This window comes from Corvus brachyrhynchos, unplaced genomic scaffold, assembly GCF_000691975.1.
Source record: "Corvus brachyrhynchos isolate BGI_N302 unplaced genomic scaffold, ASM69197v1 scaffold80, whole genome shotgun sequence".
Taxonomy (NCBI): Eukaryota; Metazoa; Chordata; class Aves; order Passeriformes; family Corvidae; genus Corvus; species Corvus brachyrhynchos.
Genome location: NW_008236769.1, coordinates 13331347 through 13351440, shown reverse-complemented (window position 1 = coordinate 13351440; position 20094 = coordinate 13331347). Strand labels below are relative to the sequence as shown.

Here is a 20094-nt window from a genome sequence, read left to right as displayed (position 1 = left end):
ACCTTTATGCAACCAGCTATGAAGGAATCCAGACATCTGCTGTCATTCCTGCCATTTGCTTGACAGGACTTCATTTGCTGCACCTCTGCATGGAATATTGGTTGCTATATTTCTTGCAAGATATAAAAGACATTCAAGCCTTGATTTTCACGTGTGTGTGTACGTGAATGTGTGTGTGTTTAGAGTGGTATTGTTGCCACTTACGAGAGTGACCGATGCTAGCTATAGGTTTATATAGCATGTTTATAGCTAATGCCTATATTAATTTGAAAGCTAATAAATTCATTGCTAAAAGGGGAAAAAATCCCCAAAACCTTGCACTCACAATACTTTCAAAATGAAGCAATGCAGACTGAGTTAACTTAAGCATTGAAAACAATATATAAATATTCCTAGGGTTTTTCTCCAGTGGAAAATAACCAAATTTAGTGTTAGTGCTGAGTTATTTTAAATTTATAACCTGAACATAGAGAGCTTTGTACTGCAGAAGGAAACTGTATAAATTATATTTTATTCATGTGTCAGATGACTTTACTGAAACGTAAAAACATGGCAAATTGAGTCTGGTAGAACAAAATAAACAGAATCTCTTAGAGCATGGTTATTAAATCCCCATCTGTCAAATATTTACATGTCAGCATGTGAAACACTGCACACATCTCCTCTTTAATTGAGCATTGCTGCCTGTGTTAGGTGTTGTGGCTTTGTCTGGACGTCCTTGTGTCCTTGGAGTTACAGCTCTTGCCATGCCAAAGTTTTGCTGTCTTCTGTATCTCTAAAGCCAAGAGAAGAAGACGGCCTGTCTGTCCTTCAAAGCCCTGGCTCCCAGCCACCGTGTCCTGACAGCATGGTGCTTTAGGAATGTGATTTGTTGGCACATGGGGTCAGCAGAGGCTGTATCTGCTCACGTGTGGACATGAGCACACCTGGAAATGAAGGGGAGCATTGAGTAAGCAGAGAGGGATAATGTGAATCAAGTGGCTGAGTACAGAGGGTCCCATGTCAGCTGGTTTGTAGCTGGTCTGTGCTGTGTCTGTGTTTGGATAGGATGGCAGTTCTGGGGATGCGTTCTGAGGTCGCTGTATCCTTAACTGGAGAACTTAAAGGTGAGTTGTTTGTGTATTTGCTCATTTCAACTGTTATTATAATCCTGCTCCACAGCAAGCCATTCTTTTGGGGAGAGAGTGGTTTTATTTAATTAGCAAATACAAAACAGAATGATGAGGACTTGGCAACTTGGCTGGGGACTTGGGCTTGCCTGTTCTCCTGGGACTTCTTGCATTTTCTTCATGCTCAATCTCCATGCTTCTGTGGCCGCTGATTTTCCCCCTTTTCATCTGTTCTGTTCTATGCTTTGTTCCAGTTCTGTCTGGGAACAGAGGGAGTAAAGGCTTTACCCATCCTCGAACTGAGATCAAGAAAGTTGGTAAAGGGAAGGGTTTAGTGAGAGACAATGAAACCGGAAATTTATTACTGTGGACTCTACTATAACTCTCAATCCCACAGAGATTTAAATTGCCACTTTAAAGAGGGAAGGTCCTGGGGTCCATTACCATTGCCATGTGTCATTGCTCCTCTTTTTTAGCTGATCAGTTACACATGGATGTGTCTGAAATGCAAATAATTGTATATATCTGGAGTAATTCTTGATGCTGCAGTTCAGTATGAATATACCAGCAGTGTAGCTGGATGTAAGAGCTGAGAGCAAGAAATTGATGGTTACCTGGCCTGATTCCACAGAAGAAATATTTGCTTGGTTCACAAGGTGTGGGCTTTTGGCAATCCTTGTTATTACATCCATGCTTTCCATTGCTTCTCATTTCATTTTCCATATCGCAGAGCACAAGCCTCCAGGGCAGGAGCCTTTGGCAATCAGAGCCTGTTACACAATTAGCACAAGTTACTTCCTCTGAAGGTTTTTTTTACCTTTACTGAAAAATGGAAAAGTCACAGTGCTTTGCAAACCAAAGGAGAACTTTCTGTATGTTTAGGGAGCCCTTATACAAAGTCACTTGAAGGAAAGCACAGAACTTTATACAGTGAGACTCTTCAACTTAAAATGGTTTATAGTGACATGAGCTATAACCACTTCTTTCTTTCCTCCTCCATGAGAGTGAAGAACACAAACCATCAGAGAGCCTTAATTACAAGGAGGGCCATCATTTCTGTGTGACACTTAAGCCTTGCCAGCACGACTAGTGTCTGTTTTGTGCTTGCCTCTCAGGAGCTGTGGGAGGAGAGGGAAAAGAAAAACAAAGGTTATCCTTTGACTGTCTAGAAACAAATCCCTTGCAGCAGATTTTGTAATTATTAATACATCCCAGTTGCCCAGTCTAAGCATTCCCCATTCCCACTGCTATATCCCTAGCAGATCAGAAGTCAAGGCATTTCTTATGAGCTGTTACTTTTTCAAATGGGTGGAGGGTGGACAAAAAAAAATTACAGACTTCCTATATTGGTCACGGGCAAATGAGTTTTTGTGTGCTTACACGAGTTATGTTCACTGTAGTGAAATCCTTCTTTGGGGTGTCAGCCAAATTTCTGACAGGAAATGCATTTTGAGGGTATAAACATTTTGAGGGTTTTGAAATTCGTTTTTCTGTGAATCTGGGCTTTGGCTGAATCCAGGTGAAGAGGGAGCTGTAAAAGGGCTTTTATTTCATGGTACCGGGCTGCTCGGACATGGCCCTTTCTTCTCTGAGTGCCCGCTCGGGATAATTCCAGTGCCCAGTAGAGGGAGTGCAAACTGCACGCTGCACGTTTTTCTCTGTGCCGCCTTGATCCAAAGCCAGCCATCTGCTCAGTCTGTTTTCAGGTAAACTTACTACAACAGCAACATACCAAAGACACTTCAAGTTAATTCGTGACTCTGTGAATTATTGCAGAAGTACAATTTGTAATTTTTGGCTTACAATGGGGTTTAAATAGACATTACTGTTTCCGGACTTTTGATTCTTATGCAGGGAATAACTTAGGACCAAATTGTTCTTTAAAACATTTTTTTGCTGGTTAGAAATAGATTTGTTTCATAATGTCTTCTTCCTTTTCATGTGATACTGGGTTTTAATTTTTTGTCTTGTTTAGTGTCTGATTTGAAGCTGACTAGATGCAAATGAACTTGCAGTTTTAGAGAGGACAAGTATGTACTGTATTTTAAGTCATGCACACTACCTTTCACTGACACCCTTTCCATTAAAAATTACCCATCAGGTTAATACTTGAAATCCTGACATTGTTAATAGAAATGTAGCTCATTAGCTGCATTTTGTAGACTCGAAGTATGCTTATATCTTACGTAATTACCTTGGAAAGCCATGGAAGGTTTAGTACTCAGGCTGGCTTAAACTTGGACAGACAGAATCCAGGAGGAAAGATGATGTGAGAAAAATCCCGTTCCTGTGTCTGTCAGCAGAGGGATCACTTACTGTGTCTGCCTGTTACACCTTGAATTTTAAATTTCAAATTGCATTAACAACCAGGGATATATAGTTTTTCATTAACTGTATTCATTACTTTTTGTTTCACCTTTCCTTATCTTCTGTCAAGTCTTAAGCATACACTTGGATCTTGATTTATTCGTGTACTTAATTTTATCCATGTGAAACATCTGGTTGAACTCAATAATGCCATTAATAATTAGCTTTGGAGGAGCCTGTCCTTGTGTTGTCCAGAATCTGAGACTTAAACCTCACTCTAATACAAGTCAGATTTTTTTCAGAAAGAGTAATGTCAGAAAATTGTTACAAATTTACAATTTAAATATTTGCTGCTCATTATTTAGTCCTAAAATACATTAAAAGGTTAAATTTTTAATATGTTACAAATTAAGCCAAGAGTTCTACCAATTACTTGGCTACAAGACTATTGCTGATTTTTTCCCCCATGTCTTCAACTACAGTTTGGAATTTTAGCAATTCTAACGAGTTATTTCTACCTGATCATTTTGTAGCTTTATAACCAGCTCTTTTCAAGTCTGTCTTTTCATTAAGTTAGTGCCTGCTTTAGGAAAAAAAAAGCTGCACTTGAATTTTAGTTTTCTTTTTCTGCTTCTGTAGCCATTGAGAATCCAGTCCCACTGACAGCTTTCTGTAACAGCTTCCTGTACTCACATCCTTAGAGTTTTTTCCTCTTGTTCATTTTAGAGAAGTTGTTTCTGGGAGTCAGGTAACTGTCCTCAGTGATCCCTCACAGTGCCTGAAATCACATTTGCTAAAACATGCTCAGACCATGCAGCAGGAGAGACACCTGGGTAGAAAAACAGCACCCCAGGTGCTGCTTTTTAACAAAAACCCTGCCTCTTAACAAAAAGTTGCCCTTTGAAAACTGGGAGAATTTCATTTTAAGATTTGAATGGTAACTTGATGTTGAGTTTTAGTATGTTTTCTATAGAGAAATACAGGAATATTTGATAAGTACATCAGCATTACACCTAAAGATGGTCTTTACCAGATTCTATACATTGTTAGCATGTAATGTGGTTGGAATAAACAATAAAATTTATTAATGTTTGTATGGTCAAATTGGTAAACATTTAAATTTTTTGTTTGTTTGTTTTTTATCAAAAAAGCCAGGTCAACAATAACTGTAAAAGTAAACACAGAATATTAAATAGGTCATACACATACTTAATGCTCTCTCTTCCCTCCTCCCTATTTTAATTGTCGTTAGTTTTATTGTCATGTTTGTCGTGTTATTATTTCTGTTAAATGTCTCTTTTGTAATCACTTTTCAGCTAAAAGCTTTCTATTTTTTTAAGTTTTATTAGGATATAGGACTGATATAAAACAAAACACTGTAAAATTAGCCCTCAGAACAGCACTCCCTTATTAAAGTGTCTGATCAGCTGGGTGATGGGTTTGGTTGGTTTTGTTTCTTCCCTAGAGCTGAGTGTTGCTGTGGTATGTTTTATGCTTTGCCCTGGCCATGGAGCCTGCCACTGCTATGAAGTTATTAAAAATATCTTGTTATGCAGATCTAGCCATGAATTCTTAGGGTTGTCACTGTGACGACCTCTGATCCCTATCTGATTCGCAGGTCGCACAATGCAATTTGGAGCTCTTCTAATAGAGTGTAAAATAAAGGAGGATGTCTCCATCATCAAGTTAACCCTTATGTTAAGTATTTAAGTTTTTCAGGCCGAAGGGTCATCTCCCTTGATTCATCTATGAATACTGAGCAGTGTGTACTCTGTAAGTAGGAGATATAAATTTGCTTTCAGCTTTTTATCCATCCTACTTTACAAGGGGAAACAGTTTTATTGAAGTGAATTTATTTGTGAGGTTCATAGAGGTACATTGCTAAATGTGTATTTTTAAAAATGGAAAAGGAAGAAAATTTTTAGGCTTGAAACACATACTAATGCATTTAAATGTAGCTGATGCAGCATTATTAAAGTAAATGTATTCACATCTGAAGTATCTTTGTACCTGAAATCCACAATCAGAAATACATGTAAGGCTATATGTATCTTGCATAGAATAATTTGTTAACCTGTCTGTAACAAATTAGGTTTATGTCATTGGGATGTATATTTACCCGTTAAAAATAACAGCATCTGAATGTGCAGTTCAAGTGAATTTATAAATGTGATCCTTGAAGTCAGCTGCAGTTTGTTTTTAGAGTGTCTGTGTGTACAGACTGACTTATGAGACAGGAGCATGTGTGCATTGGTGGTGGATACAAAGTTTTAGCAGCTTGACTTTGCTGTGGTCTAAGTGATAGGTGGTAATCCATCAAATGCAGTAGAACTTTTTTTTTGCATGGATGGGTGCTAATGGGAATCTTGTTATACCACATTTAGATGAAAATGATGTTTTTCTTCTCCTCAGCTCTAAAATTTAGCTTTTATCATGTATAGGCCTCTGAATAGTAAAGAAATTAAATAGCTCAATGTTGCCTAAAATATTTCAAGGGATCACAGGAGTACAGTTCATCATCTCATAGATGACCTGCACTAGCTGAAAAGCACTGGAAAATCTAAAGACTTCTCTAGGGGGGTGTAAAGAAAGACGTATTTTTGGTTAACCTTTGCATTATCAGACCATAAACCAATTTTTTGGTCCAGAAATGGATACAGCCAGTCCTGGACCTCACTACAGCCTTCTCAGTGGCTTTAAACAATTTCATCTGGGCTGGTGTGTAGGAAAAATGGGTAATCTGGAAAGAAGAGAAGGGCAGTTCACATGTTCAGGGTAGCACTTGTGACCTTTACATTGGCTATCCAAGAGCCGCTTTCTTCAGTGACAAAATTAGGGCTTTCCTACTGATCGTACAAAGGGGAAACATCTTGGGGACTCTGCTCTGGGTACAGGCTAAGTGTGGACTCTAAACATGATTTCATGTCACTTGGCTTCTAGCTTTGCTCTCTTCATCACACCACAGTCTTTGAATATGCAAACCTTTCCTTTTGTCTGAAGGAATGAAAAACTGAGTAGGACTTTACAAAGTTTCCGTACTCAGAGTTACCCATGAATTAAGAAAAAAAGTCTGGGTTTCAAGGCACAGATAATATGTGCAATGCTGTTTTATGATTGCCTCCTCTTCTGTTAAAATTATTTCACTCATTTCTACAATTCCTGAAATGTTAAAATGAAGTTCTACTGGGTATTTCTTAGTGTGTTATGTTGCTACCAGATCTGCTTCTTAGCAGGTGGTGTTTTTTGTACAGGTTACTGTTGTACAGGGAACAGCCGCTTACATATCTTGGTAATGATTTTATGGTTGGCTTAAATATGATCTAAACATGAGCAGAAATGAAAAGGGATAGTCCTGCTCTATTTCCTCCCCTGATGATTCCCAGTGCCTCCTTTGTACCCACAGTTGAGGTCCTGTTACTGCAGGAACCTGGACTGGCTGGAACCTAATCCAGAGAAGATTTCTGTAGCAGCGCTAAGCTCAGATAGTGAGACTGTCCCTTTCAGAAGCTGAGTAAACTCAGGTAATGCAGATCTGATTATAAAGGTCAATCTTTACTTAATCAGAGAATTCAGATTGACAAAGTGATTCATGATTAGCTCATCTCCCAGGGTGAATGAAACATGTGATGAAAATAACGTATCAGATACTACTGTTAAGTATATTGATTTTTACTGTGTAATAAGCTGTTGTGCCTGAAGTATGTACAGCAACTGCATGGGACAAGTATGTTGCTGTACTCTAAAAGTAAGATGTAACCTTTATTTTTGTATAAATATTACACAATGACATTTAAGAGACTGACACTATAGTCACTTTGGATAAAACAAATTAAATATAGGTATCAAATATAGGTGGTGAGCATAAATTTTGTAGGAACCAATTCTCTCTTATGTTGGGGGACTTCATTAACTTGAATAATGAAGGGTAGCAGACTTAAGTTTTAGCTCCCTGGGATGCATGGAATGGAACAGCATTTTTAGACTTGGAAACCTTCACTAATTTAAGTAAAACTGCTACATCTCCTCTGAATGTGATACTTATTTTATGAAAAATGTGGATTATGCAGGAGAACTTGGCCTTTTTGCTGTACCTACTTAAGGATTAAGATGATTTACACAATTTATTGATTTTGGTGGATAGTAGGAGCCCAAGTAGTGAGGTATGAAGATACATCTGAGGACACATCTTGGGTGGTTATTACTAAAGAAATACTGAACTTGCCTTGCAATATCTTCCTCGGGTAATAATTTTGTCCAGTGTACCAGTTTTCTAGACTGCATTTATTTGCTGTCCTCTGAAACTGTAAAGGCACACACTGGTACACTGGGTCTATTGGACATACCATTTTTTTCTGAAGGGATTCATGAAGATTCAGGGTCTTTTGAACTGTCTTTTGAGCTTGCCCCTCACAGACTCCTGCTTTAGAGAAAAACTGGTTCATCAGGTACTTGTTATATTGCTAAAGCAATTTGGAGCAAGGTATGCTTGTTCTCCAATGTTGTGCTTTGTCTAAGTGTTGGGCTGGAACCCTTTAAGCATTTTTACTAACTCTGGAAATTAGGAAATAATGTGAAAAGTGCATTCCTAAATAAAAGTCAGCCTGGCCAAGATGCTTATGTGCTGTTGAGCAACTACACGTAGAATGAATGGTGATACTTTTACGGGTGAACGTAAAATGTGCTTTGCCTGGACCACATATCTAATTTGCAGTCATCAGGGCTTGAATTTATGTTCCTATCACAAAGTGAAGGGGAGGGAGGGTATGTGGGAGGTCCTTATAAATACAGCTCTGTTAGTAGTTTGTGTTTTCCTTGTGTTGCACTTGGGAAAACTCAAGCATGGTTCTAAAATCTGTCCAAATGCCAGCATTTATTTTCATGTCATTCTGTGTTGGATGATATAAAAGAATGGAAAAGGAGAAACTTGTCTTTACATTTAAGATACACTGTTTGACTACTCAGATTCTATTACTGGCACTGTATAAATTATTTTTTACCCCAGTCACTGTTTTCTTACATACAGTATCCCCAAATTTCATTTAACGTGACTGAAGTATGTTTTGTGTTGCAGTTGAATAAAAAATGGATGTGCTTAAGGTTGCCCCTCTAACTAGGTTCTACAGCAATAAATATTCTGGTTCCCTAACCAAAATCTTCTAGAAAAATATTTAGTTGGCTTTGAGTAGATGCACATGAGATATTGGCATGGTGGAATAATTTGCAAGATCTTTCAGTGAGGGTATTAGCATATAAATAGCAGATGCAATGACGACCATCACAGCTGAGTACATTTAATTTTTAGTTTATAAGATAGAATGGGTTTTTAAATGCATAGCCATCAAGCCTGCTGAAAGACAAATGAAGTTTAGAGTTCACTTGTCTGAGGATGCCTTACATCATTTTTTTTTTTTTTTTTTTTTTTTTTTTTTTTTTTTTTTAGAAAAGGGAAACAGGCACGCATAAAACTGAACAAAAGTGATTTCTTGGGTGAAAAGTAATTGAGATTGCAAACCAAGTTAATTAGACCATGCAAAATTTATTTAATGGTCCCAGCTGTAGTTTGCAAGTGGTGTTTTAGTGAGTAGATATGACTTCTTCATGTGCTATCTTTTCTCTTCCTTCTTTTTCTAAAATAATTATTAGAGGCTGTACGTCTAGTCCTATAAACTGATTGCATTGTATATTTCAGTAATTTTATTGCTTGCTTTAATTATGATTGCAGAGACTCGGGTTTTTAATCCTCATAACAATGTAGCCGTCAATTTGTATAAAAGCGAGAAAAGGATCAAAGGCTTTTCTTCACATCTTTCCAAGTGTTTTGTGGTGGGTGGAGGCTTTTTTCACATTTATTACTGGTTGGGATGGATGAACAAGGCCTTTAACTGGGGCTATGGTTGCACTGAGCTGCACTAACAGATGGAGGCCGTTGGAGTGTTGACTACAAAGTAAAAGAAACAATTGCATTTCTACTGGCATCCCGTGTTTGTTTCCAGTATTTTTAATAATGCAGAGTAATAAGGAAACATCTGTTTTTTCTAGTTTTTGAAATGAGTGTGGGAGGAAATGGTTTGATTGCATTTGTCTAGTTGGAATAGTCAGCACGATTTGAAGTTTTTAGTGAAAATCAGGAGAATTGAGATGTTCCAAGTGATTACAGTGAAAATAATGCATGTATGTTTTCTGTCTTTTTTTAAACCATATTCTCATATGTAAATCAGTCCAACTCAGGAATCTGGAAATTGCCTAGCTAAATCCCATTTCTCCTCAGAGGAATATAGATAGCTAGTACTACCACATTAAAAAAACCAACAACCAACACATAGTTTTGCAAACACATCATTCTATGACTTAGATAAATAAATAAATAGATAAAAAATGTCAGCATTTTAGAGCAGATTAACAGGCTAAAAATTCCCTTCCCTGTGGAACTTGAAGAGCAGCAGTGGTGCAAGCAGCCTCTGATGTTTAGGGATCTGGTCTCTCTTTAGGTGGACCATTATCCAGTGACAGGAGGTCGTTCACCCTCCATCTCTGATAAGACTGGTGGCCTGTGTTAGTGAATTTCCTCATATCACCTGATAATTAGAATGGATTTGAAACCAGGAGCTTTTTTCTCACGTTCTCTGACAGGTGATTGAGAAACAAGCAGTTGTGTGACTACCTATCTTCGAGGTATTTAATCTTGTACACTACAAGAAAAGCTTTACGTTATGGTATTTATCACTTACTCTTGCACTTTACTTCCCTTCAGACATGGCACGCTAGAGATGTCATATTGCTTGTTTGTATCTTAGTCTCCTTTTTCATGTTTGCAAGTACCCTAACCACTTATTCCTAAAAGGATTATCATTTACTAATTTGCCCACTTAAAACTATTGTCTTAAATATTTATTTCTTCTGATTTAATGGTGGATTGTTTATTTTTATTTTTTTATTGACCGAAAAAGTTTACTTATAATGGAAACATAGGTAGGAGGTGGTTGAACTTTCCTACTACATCTGTAGAAGTTGCTTTTGGAGCTTTCTTCGTGCTTGAAAGGTGGAACTTAAAAAAAAAAAAAGATACTTTTCTAATCATTAATGTTGCGCGTGAGCTCTCCTGCTTTCTCTAAAAAGGAAGTGGATCAAACCAGCATAAATGGGATGGTTCTGATAAAATACCACTGGAATGAAGTAAATTGAGATATAGCTAGCTACTATTACTGTGCAACTTCTTGAATTTCCAATGGTGACAACTTTAATATTTTAAAGTAAAAAGGTAACTTATTTATCTTGTTAAGGATTTTATCAAGATAAAGACTTTATGTCTGTTTGAACAGAAAAGAGGGCTTAATTCCTGATAGTTAGCTAAGCAGTTAATTTTTTTTACAGGAAATCTAAATTTAATAGAAGACCCCAGGGAAATTCAAGGGTGTGAACAATACGCATAATATTTTATGAAAATGACCCCCATATTTAAAATTTGGCATTATATGTTATGCATTGTAGCACCAAGTCCACATCTACCTTTTAGAAAATTAAAACACATAAATTCTGTTTAGTGTTTGATATGTGCTGCACTAGCTGAAAGCCATAATGCCCCTAAAACCTTGGGTTGCTTTTCACCTTTCATAAATTCCTGGGTAGATTCTATACAAAAAATAATTTTCAGCTCCGTGGCTCATTGTTATTCAAACTTGATTGATTGTCGTCATTTACTCAGTGAGGAAGTTAAGTGCTCCTGTCATTTCTGAAGAGTATAATTGGGACGTTTCACAGGTCAGCGGTAGTGACAGGTTTCCCTTTTGATTAGTGTTAGACTGATAACAAAAATTACAGTTTCCTATGATTAATGTTTTCTATAGTACTTGAATGCACAGTTCATGGATTGTACCTAAACAAAGTGAATTTGCATCTGATTATGCCTTTTCTCTGTCAGGCTTTTCACATGCTTCAAAGTTTTAGATCATGCAGGTAATACAGCAAAGTTGCTTCCAGTGCAGTTTTCAAGTGGAGGATTAGTGAAGTCCACTGAATTTTAGTATATTACCATACAGAAAGATATGTGCCTCCAGTGATATGAACAAATTAGGTGAAATTTCAATTAAAGATAGTACCCTGTCTCCCTCTAGTCCTCTCAGATATGACATGCAAGGAAGAACTGGCGTTATATCCCTGCTATTTTAGGTATAATCTGGCAATTTAAATTAAATAATCAGGCTGAACTGAGTTTTTTCCTCTCACTAGTTTGACACTATTTCTCTGTTCCTTAAACCTGTTGCTATTTATTTGTTTACAGACTTAATAAAAACTAAGGAAATATACTGAATTTACTTTCCCTGTTTATGATGTGACAGTCGGTGTGTACATTATGGCACAAAGTTGTAGACTAAGATCGTCTATGACAAGTTTTATCTTGGTGAAATCTTTTTTTAATAGCTAATAAGAAATGGAACCTGAGTATGAGAATTATGATGATGTCCTTCTTGTAGCTGGAGAAATACTGGAGGTTATTTTTTGCTGGAGGTTATATATTGCTGGAGGTTACTTCCAAATTTAAATTGTTCCTAATAGATGAAAAGGGAATGACAACACCTGCAGAATTTCAAAACCAAAATACAAACCAACTAACTTCTCTTCAATCTCTAGCCCTCTTCAGATGTGCAGTACAAAACATGATGGTTTTTTTTCTTTCTAAAGGCTATTAGGAATGTCTTCTAAAACTTGTAGTTTCAGACAGATGTTCTGCTTTCAAATCTGCTTTGTGAGTTTGATTAATGGTGGAACATTTAATCCTTTCTTTGATTAGAACTCTATTTTGAGTTCTGCTGAGGAGGTCAGGCTCGGTCTGCATCTGTCTTGGCTGGGCCAGGTATGGCCTGAACTGCTGCTTTTCTTTAGATCAGGAAAAATTATTGCAGTGGGAAACAAAAAGTAAACCAAGGGTGCAGGATCCACCAGCAGAGCCTGAATGTTGGCAGCTCTTGAGGTGGGGACAATTGGGCTAAGACTGCATTGGGGTTCTTACCTGTCTTTGGAAGCAGGGTGCTCTCAAACATTATTATACTTAGACTTTATTTTAAAATGAAGGCTAATTAGGTGTTCTCTGGTAAGAATGCAATAGTAAATCAGCTCTCATCATCTGGACAGTAAATCTGTTTTTTTTCTCTACTTCTTCACTGGAACTGCAGCTTTCTTAAATCAAAACACTTTTGAAACAATTGGAAGAATCTTATTTCTAACTTGTACCACCCATTCATTGTGTTATTGTGTATCTGTGTATTAATATCAATTAACGTTCTTTGTTAGAAATTAATTCAGTCCAGCTTACAGTTAATACTGGCCAAAAAGAAAGACTGATTTTTTTTTTTTTTTAAGTTATTATTTGTTTTAATTTTTTAACTACATTTAGTAAACCAAAATGAGCTGCTAGAGTTTTGGCTTCAGAGTATATGTATGATTTAAAGGAACTCAGCTGTGACACAAGATTAGAGTAGTGAATTAAACTGGGAAATTTCTGCTGCAGGCAAAACCTGCAGTATCCTCTGGTGCTTGTGACAATGAGTGGCTGGTATGAATATTAACAGAAGCCAGGTGCACTAATAGAAGTAGAGAACACAGCTGAAAATAGTGAAAATTATGGTATTCCTTATCTATTGCTTTGGGTTGCTGCAATGAAGTGGAAAAAGTGATAGCCTGTGCTGAGGTTGGATTTAGTGAATACCCCTTACTATTTCCTGGTAAAAGCACATGGCAAACGTACAATAATGTAATTGTGTTGTTGGGAATGAGGTGACTCTGATTGTGGGCAAAAGAAATAAAGCTTAAAGTCTCCATCGTTGCCTTTTCAGGGTAGTTGGCATTTGCTTTTCTAAAGCTCTGATGCTACAGGCCATGTCTGATGACACAGATTCTTTTAGCTTACGTGTAATTGAGAACTAAAATAATTTTCAGGTATGGAACAAGCTTAGAAAAAGTATAGATTTGATGGCACATATACAGAAGTTGCTAGCTAAAATTATATTTAGGAAACCACTTATGTGGATAAATTACATTGGTTAGTTGGAACTCCAATTTTTTTTTTTCACCCAGTCATAGATCCTCAATTTCAGACTGCAGGACAGACCAAGTGTGCATTTAAGAATATCCTGTTTTGTTGGTCTTAACCAGAGTAGTGTGTGCTGTCTGGTGGTATGAATGGTTGGGATGTACTGCATTAGTTAAGAAATGAGTGTATCAAATTATTCTTAGTGCTGTTGTGAAGAAGCACAGTGAACCACTGTAGTATACAAACCTGAATATTCTTATTTGGGTCACTATTAGCTTGCCCATTCATCAGCTTCCCCTCCTGCTTGCCTGCTCTGGTTTTGAGCTCTTAAACAATTTGTGATACCATTTAACATGCCACAGACTATTTGGGTGCTGCTAAATGAGTAAAATCATCCATATGAGAAGAGGTAAAGCTGTACTTAGCTCATTAAGTCAAAATCTTGATGTTATTCTAAGATTTTTTGGCCTTATTTTATAGTTTCACACTTTCTCAGACTTCACCAACTGCATGTGTTCTAATGGATAAAAGGGGCTTTAAAGAAGCCCTTAGGATAGAATATGTCTTTAGAGATAAAATGTTAAGCAAAGGCCTAATCTTGGATAAAGACTAAATACATAATTATGGAAATACTTTTGACATAGAGAAGTCTCAGTAGGGCTATCAGGATGTCTGCAAAATATTTTCAATGTGAAGGGAAATGAAAAACAGTCTTCACATGAAAACAAAAAGAAAAGTAACCCCAACAAGAATATCTCTGTAGATGAAAGCCTCGGATGATGATGATGACGATGAGGATGAAGATGAATTTGTGGAGGTCCCTGAGAAGGAAGGTTATGAGCCCCACATTCCAGACCACCTGCGTAAGGAATATGGTGAGTTTGCCCAGCTGTGACAAGCTTTATCCCTGCGTGTTACTGCTGCACTAAGGTAAATAAACAGCCATTCTGAAGTAATAAAGTGATCAGCGGTGTGGGTAATCTCTGCCTGCTCTGAGGAAGTCATTACATGGACACCGGAGCAGTGATTGGCTCTAGATAAACAAATACTTCCTAGGAGCAAGAGCAACTGAGATGAGCAGCTTATTTCATTCCATCATCTTCCACTGGAGTTCAGAGCCACAAGCAGCACCCGTGTGCTTGTAAGTGTGCAAAACACATAGTGGGAGTGAAGGGATTGCAAAGTAAAGTTGGCAGTGAGCCTGAATATTAGAAATATTGGTGACAGTCTGGTGAGATGGAGTAAGGTGCTGTTCCATCGCCTGCATTAGTAGCAGCTGGAGATGCAGAGCCACTTCCTCCCATAGAATGGCCAACTTCGAGCTCTGCAAGGTGGCTCTTTGTGTTTGGGTATTGCTGTCAGAAGATGTTAAATGCAGCTCAGCCTTCAAGTGCAGCATTACAGCCACTGAGCACGTACCAGATGGCAAACTATAATTTTGCCTTCTTATTAAAAGTAGATAATTTTTAAATAAAGTTATACTTAATGTGTGTTTGTGCAAAATTGAGAGGGGTGTTACTGAGGAAAGTTCATCTTAATTCAGTTTCAGTGCATTGCTCCTTGTCCTTTGTACATCTTGCTTAGTAAGTCAGCAGCTTTACCTCTCTGTAACTTGGTATATTTGAGGACTCCCACGATTTCAGTATATTGTAGAGAAGGGTAGCTGCCATCACAAAGCTTTAACTTAAAAACCTGTAGGAAGTGTCTTGCTCCTACACTTGTCCGTGAGTATTTGTGTAAGACTGGTGCTGTGCTGTGCCTTTTTCAGTCCTGTTGATGCTTATTTTTCCTTTTTCTGCTGTTTACCTCATAAAAGTCAGGCTGCAGCTACCACCTGGAACTCATTTTCCATATCTTTAGCAGCAGCCTAAGTAATCCTAATATGCAAAAGTTCTGTTTATACTTGCCAGCTTCCACTGGAAGTGAAATGTATTCACCTCTTCTCTTTTATCCCATCTTCCTCATGGACACACATTTTTTAAAAATAAAGTGTCTTACCCCCCTTTGTATCACACTAACACAATACTTGGCTGCTATTTGAATTCCTTCTTACAGGGAAGGATAAAGAAGTCTACTATCTACTCAGGGATTTTTTTAAAAATGTATATAAAATGGATTAAGAAATTCCCAATTTGTATTTAAACTATTGCTGATAGGAAAATACATTGTAGTGAAGAAGTCAATTAATCAGAAAACAAAACCTCTCTGTCATTTTATATACCTGTGGTTATGTAGTGAGCTAATGGTCACACTTGGCTGTTCTTTATCTGACATGTTCTTTAAAAATAACATTCTGAAAGAAACTAATCATTCCCGATGGTTCTGAAGACATTCAGCTTTACTTGCTGCCATTTAAAGTTATTATGTAAGTTCCCAGTTTAGGAAATGGTCTGAAAATAACTCAAAATTCCTGAAAATCACAGCTTAGAAAATGAAAGTCTGCACAAGTGGAATGTTCTAACTGGAACATTAAACCTTCCATGTAAAATAAAATCCCAGCATTACGTGGAAGGTGTGAATGGTTAAAAGCTTTTTTTCCTTTTGTTGTTACTTTTCCTGAACAAGTCAGATTAACTTGTTATATTAAACCAGAAAACAAAGTTGTAAAACGTGACTGTGGAAATGGATTGAAACGTGACATGTAAATTATTGATTTAAAGTCACTTTATTCCCTTTCACTTCTCTCACAAAAATATATCCTACCAACAAGGTAAGTTTTGTGGCTCTCCTGAGATCTGAAAAACTTGTAAAAAATGAAAATATATTTAGAGACAAGGGAAGTTCTATGCCTAAGTGTATAGAAACATGCAGTTGTACTAGCTGTGTCTATATGTGGTTAATGATTACAGTCTCAAAATTGGTGATGGTATTAAGTACAGAAACTGAATTGAGCATGTGTGCAGTTTGGGTGGAGGTAGAATTGAACAAGTCTATTTGAATCTTGATGTATAAAATGAAATGTAAATTTGTTAAAAGAATTTAGGTGATTAGATAATTGAAGTGTGAAGATATAACCCATTAGAGGTGTCATGCCAAATTAGCATTACCAGAATTTTAATGACCTCCCATTTGTATCATCCTTATTTACACTTGCATCTGATGTCTGCTGCTGACAAGAGGCCAGCCCTCCTATGGGACCGCAGAGCCATTTTAGGTACGCAGTGGTGCTAAAGAGGAACATTGGGCTGAAAAAGAAACAACACTGAAAATTATTTTCTTATGGTTGCTTCGGTTCTCAGCGCTGGGCACTGCCGTTGCTGATATCCACTGAAGAGTGACCTGCCCTTGTATGGCTGGTATTGCTAAGCCCTGGAAAATGGAGCCATTATTCATTTAAAGGAGAACTTTAGGGAGAAATAAAATATTGTTGCCACTTCAGATTTTCCACATTCCAGCCTTTGCTGGTCAGCTGTTGGTTCCATTGGCGTAAAGCCTTAGGGTGGATGAGGTAAGGGATGGAACTGTGCAGCTTCTGACATTGCTCTTGTGCCATAGAACAGAATTTTTGCCTGATGGCAAAGGATGAGAGGTTCACTCCTGCTCTTGGTGATCTTGGCTTGAAGTGTTCTGTTTTGAGGGATGTGCTTTTCCACATAAAAATAGAACAATTCTCAGTCTAGTCCAAAGCACCCACTTTAGTTGATAGTTCTTGTCTGTGTCCCAGTGCAAGCATTATTTACCCATGCAATACTCCTTTGAGGACGGGGGAGTGCTATTTCTGTTTTACAAGAGGTGACGTGAGGAAAACTCTCTGACTTGGGACTATTATCATGGAAGCAGTCTACTGGTTATCACGTTTCATCTTTATCCAAAATTATATTAGGAATGACTGTGCAGTCACAAACCATTATTTCAGCTCTGGTTAGTAAGATTATTTCTCTTGTATTTGAGCCTTAAGCCAGAATGTTGTTAGGTCTCTAATAGCTACTTTAGTGGCTCACATTGCATCTTCAAGTCTGCTTCGGAGTTCTTTCATATGGGGATCAAAGCTACAATTCTAAAATCCCAAGGCTTAGTTCTATCCATTTCAGATATTTTTTCCTCTTCTCATCACAGTGTGATGTGCTTTTTTTGGGTTAGATGTCCCCAGACTGCCTTTCCTAATCTGATGGTATCTGAGTTATACTTTCCTGTGTGTTAAGTAGCTGCTTTTTGTTGTTTTTACTATGAAAAGTCATAACAATGTGAAGGCTTATACCCCAGCTGAGCTAATAAGATGTACAAAACCATTATTTCCTTAGCAGAGAAGTTGTCATCTGGTTCTTTACATAGAACTGGGAGTGCTTCAGGCTCTTGACAGACATCCTCAAAGATGTAGAGGGGACACAGTGGTTAAAGCAAAATGGCCTCAGAAATGCGAAACATCAGAGAATCATCATTACAAATTTTAAAAAAAGGAAGCCAGGTGTGTTATCTAACATACACATATATTGCTGTGAGCAGCACTGTGCTGGCTCCATCTTAGCTTTGTTTTTTGATGCAGAAATAGTTATTCCATACCATAATAATGTGCTCTTTTAACCTTCATGTAAATGATTTCTCCTTTTATTTTTTTTTTTCTGTTTTATATAGTGGATTTAAATCTACACATGGCAAAAAGAGCATGTATGCAAGTGTTGATGAAGCAAAACATCTAATTTTGACTTGTGAAGAATTGATAGCTTTTAAACTGGTCTTTTTTTCCTTCATAGAAGCATCTAACAGGTTTAGTTACAAAGAATCAATATCTCTTGATTTTACAGTTATGTTTTCCTCTATTTCATTGTGGCTTTTTTGCTGGTTTTTTTTTTATTTGAGTGGTACACGTGAACATCTTCTGGAAATCACAAGGCAAAAGCACAAATTCTGTTACTTTTTCTGTAACATGTAGGCCTCTGTGACATACTCAGTGAAAAACTTGTTTTCAGTACTTACTAGTCTTTTAGGGAAATACTTTGTTTGGTTTTCTGTAACTAGTATTTATTAGGATTTGCCAGTGGTAGGTGTATTTGAAAAACTTCCTAAAATCCATTTTGTAATAGCTTTTAAAATGGGAGGGAGTTCAGGCTTCCACAGTGGAGAGAGTGATTGTCATGGCCGTGATCATGAAGTAGACTTGGCTCAAGGCTGACTCTGTACATAAGAGAACACAAGTGTGGGGTCAGTAGAGCAGCTTCTCTTTCCAACAGGTACCTGTATTTCATACACAAGGTAAGATGGGTTATTTGGGGTGCACTCAGGCCAATTGCTTTCATCAGCTAGGGGCCATAAAAATGTGCGTCACCACGATTAACCAAATAATGTTGTCCTACTTAGTTGTAATGAAAGCAAATGTTTCTGATGACATTATTATTATTTGGGAATGAAGTTGCTGAGGTTCTACTGACTGTTGAATCCTTAAACAGACACACATGTGCTGGCTAAATGGAAATTATACCTAAGCTTTTTCCTTCGTTAATGCAGTGATTTCTCAATTTGTCTGGATCCAGCTTTTCAGTCAGGTTTGATTTGTCTGGTCTTCATAGCTCAGGAACTTCTGAGGGAATTCTTCCTGCATGTGAAGGATGTGGAGAAACAGCTCAGTGGAGACCAGAGCAGAAACAAACCTGCAGATTCCAGACTGTATGAAGTATCATTGTCGGGGACTGATTTTGAGACTTAGAATTATACTGTCTAAGCTAAATAAGGCTCTTACCTGACTTCTTTTAGGGGAAAAAGCATATCATGTTTTGCAGGGAGAAGGATAGACAGAATTACCTATTCATCTCTTTGAAATTTGGGTTCCTTTTTCCTAAATTTGGAAAATGCAAGTAACACACAGTTGTGTTTTTCAGCCTAGACAATAGTATAGTATCTAGAATAAGGTTTCTATTAATATTACTATGAATCCTTTAAAAAAAAAATCTGCCATAGTTGTTACTGGATGTAAATAGCATGTGTTGATTTATCATAAATGTATTGAAAACAGATATTCAGCACTGAAGTTAAAACCCCAGTCCAGAATTTCTGTTGTCAAATGTGTGTGTGGTCTCCATTTCTCTTAGCGTAAAAAACTTCAGAAATATTTAATTGTAAGTTTACAAATGAGATTGCCTCATTAAATTAGCGTGTTTTGAATGTACCTGTATACAGACAAACACAAGTCCTATATGGAATCACAGAACCATCATTAAGATGGGAAAAGACTTCTGAAATCATCAATTCCAACCTTTGACTGACCACCATGGCCACTGAAGTTCCACATCTATTCATTTTTTGAGCATTTCCAGGGATGGTGACTCCACCACTTCCCCACAGAGCCTGTTCCAATGCTTGACTGCTCTTTCAGTGAAGAAATATTTCCCAGTATCCAACCTGAACCTCCTTTGGCACAGCTTGAGCCCTACAGAGGCCTAGCTACACTTAATAAGTGAGTAACACTGTTTGTAATGCAGTATTTGGAATGAAGATTAACTTCTCACATTTATAAAAAAACATGATTATCACTTCAAACAAAGTACTTCGACATCCATGTAGAAGTATTGACTGTAGATATTTCTTCTGTTCATCCTGATCAGCTGATTATGGAATCTTTCCTCATTCTCAGGGGAGGTCCTTCTATATAAATAAGGGTCCCAGAAAATCTAACAGGACATGGGATATACTTGATTTCTACTAAAGTTCTTGGAAGTT

The 20094-nt window shown here is 37.3% G+C and overlaps 1 protein-coding gene across 1 annotated transcript in view; it reads left to right on the top strand.

The window, feature by feature from the left end:
- The window catches only part of UVSSA (UV stimulated scaffold protein A), a gene marked incomplete at its 5' end in the record, with an annotated part of 48964 nt that overhangs the window by 8172 nt on the left and 20698 nt on the right, over positions 1 to 20094 (top strand). Inside the window, one exon of the mRNA XM_017727537.1 lies at positions 14207 to 14318. Coding sequence (XP_017583026.1) covers positions 14207 to 14318 — 112 coding nt within the window. The remainder of the gene's footprint in view (positions 1 to 14206; positions 14319 to 20094) is intronic.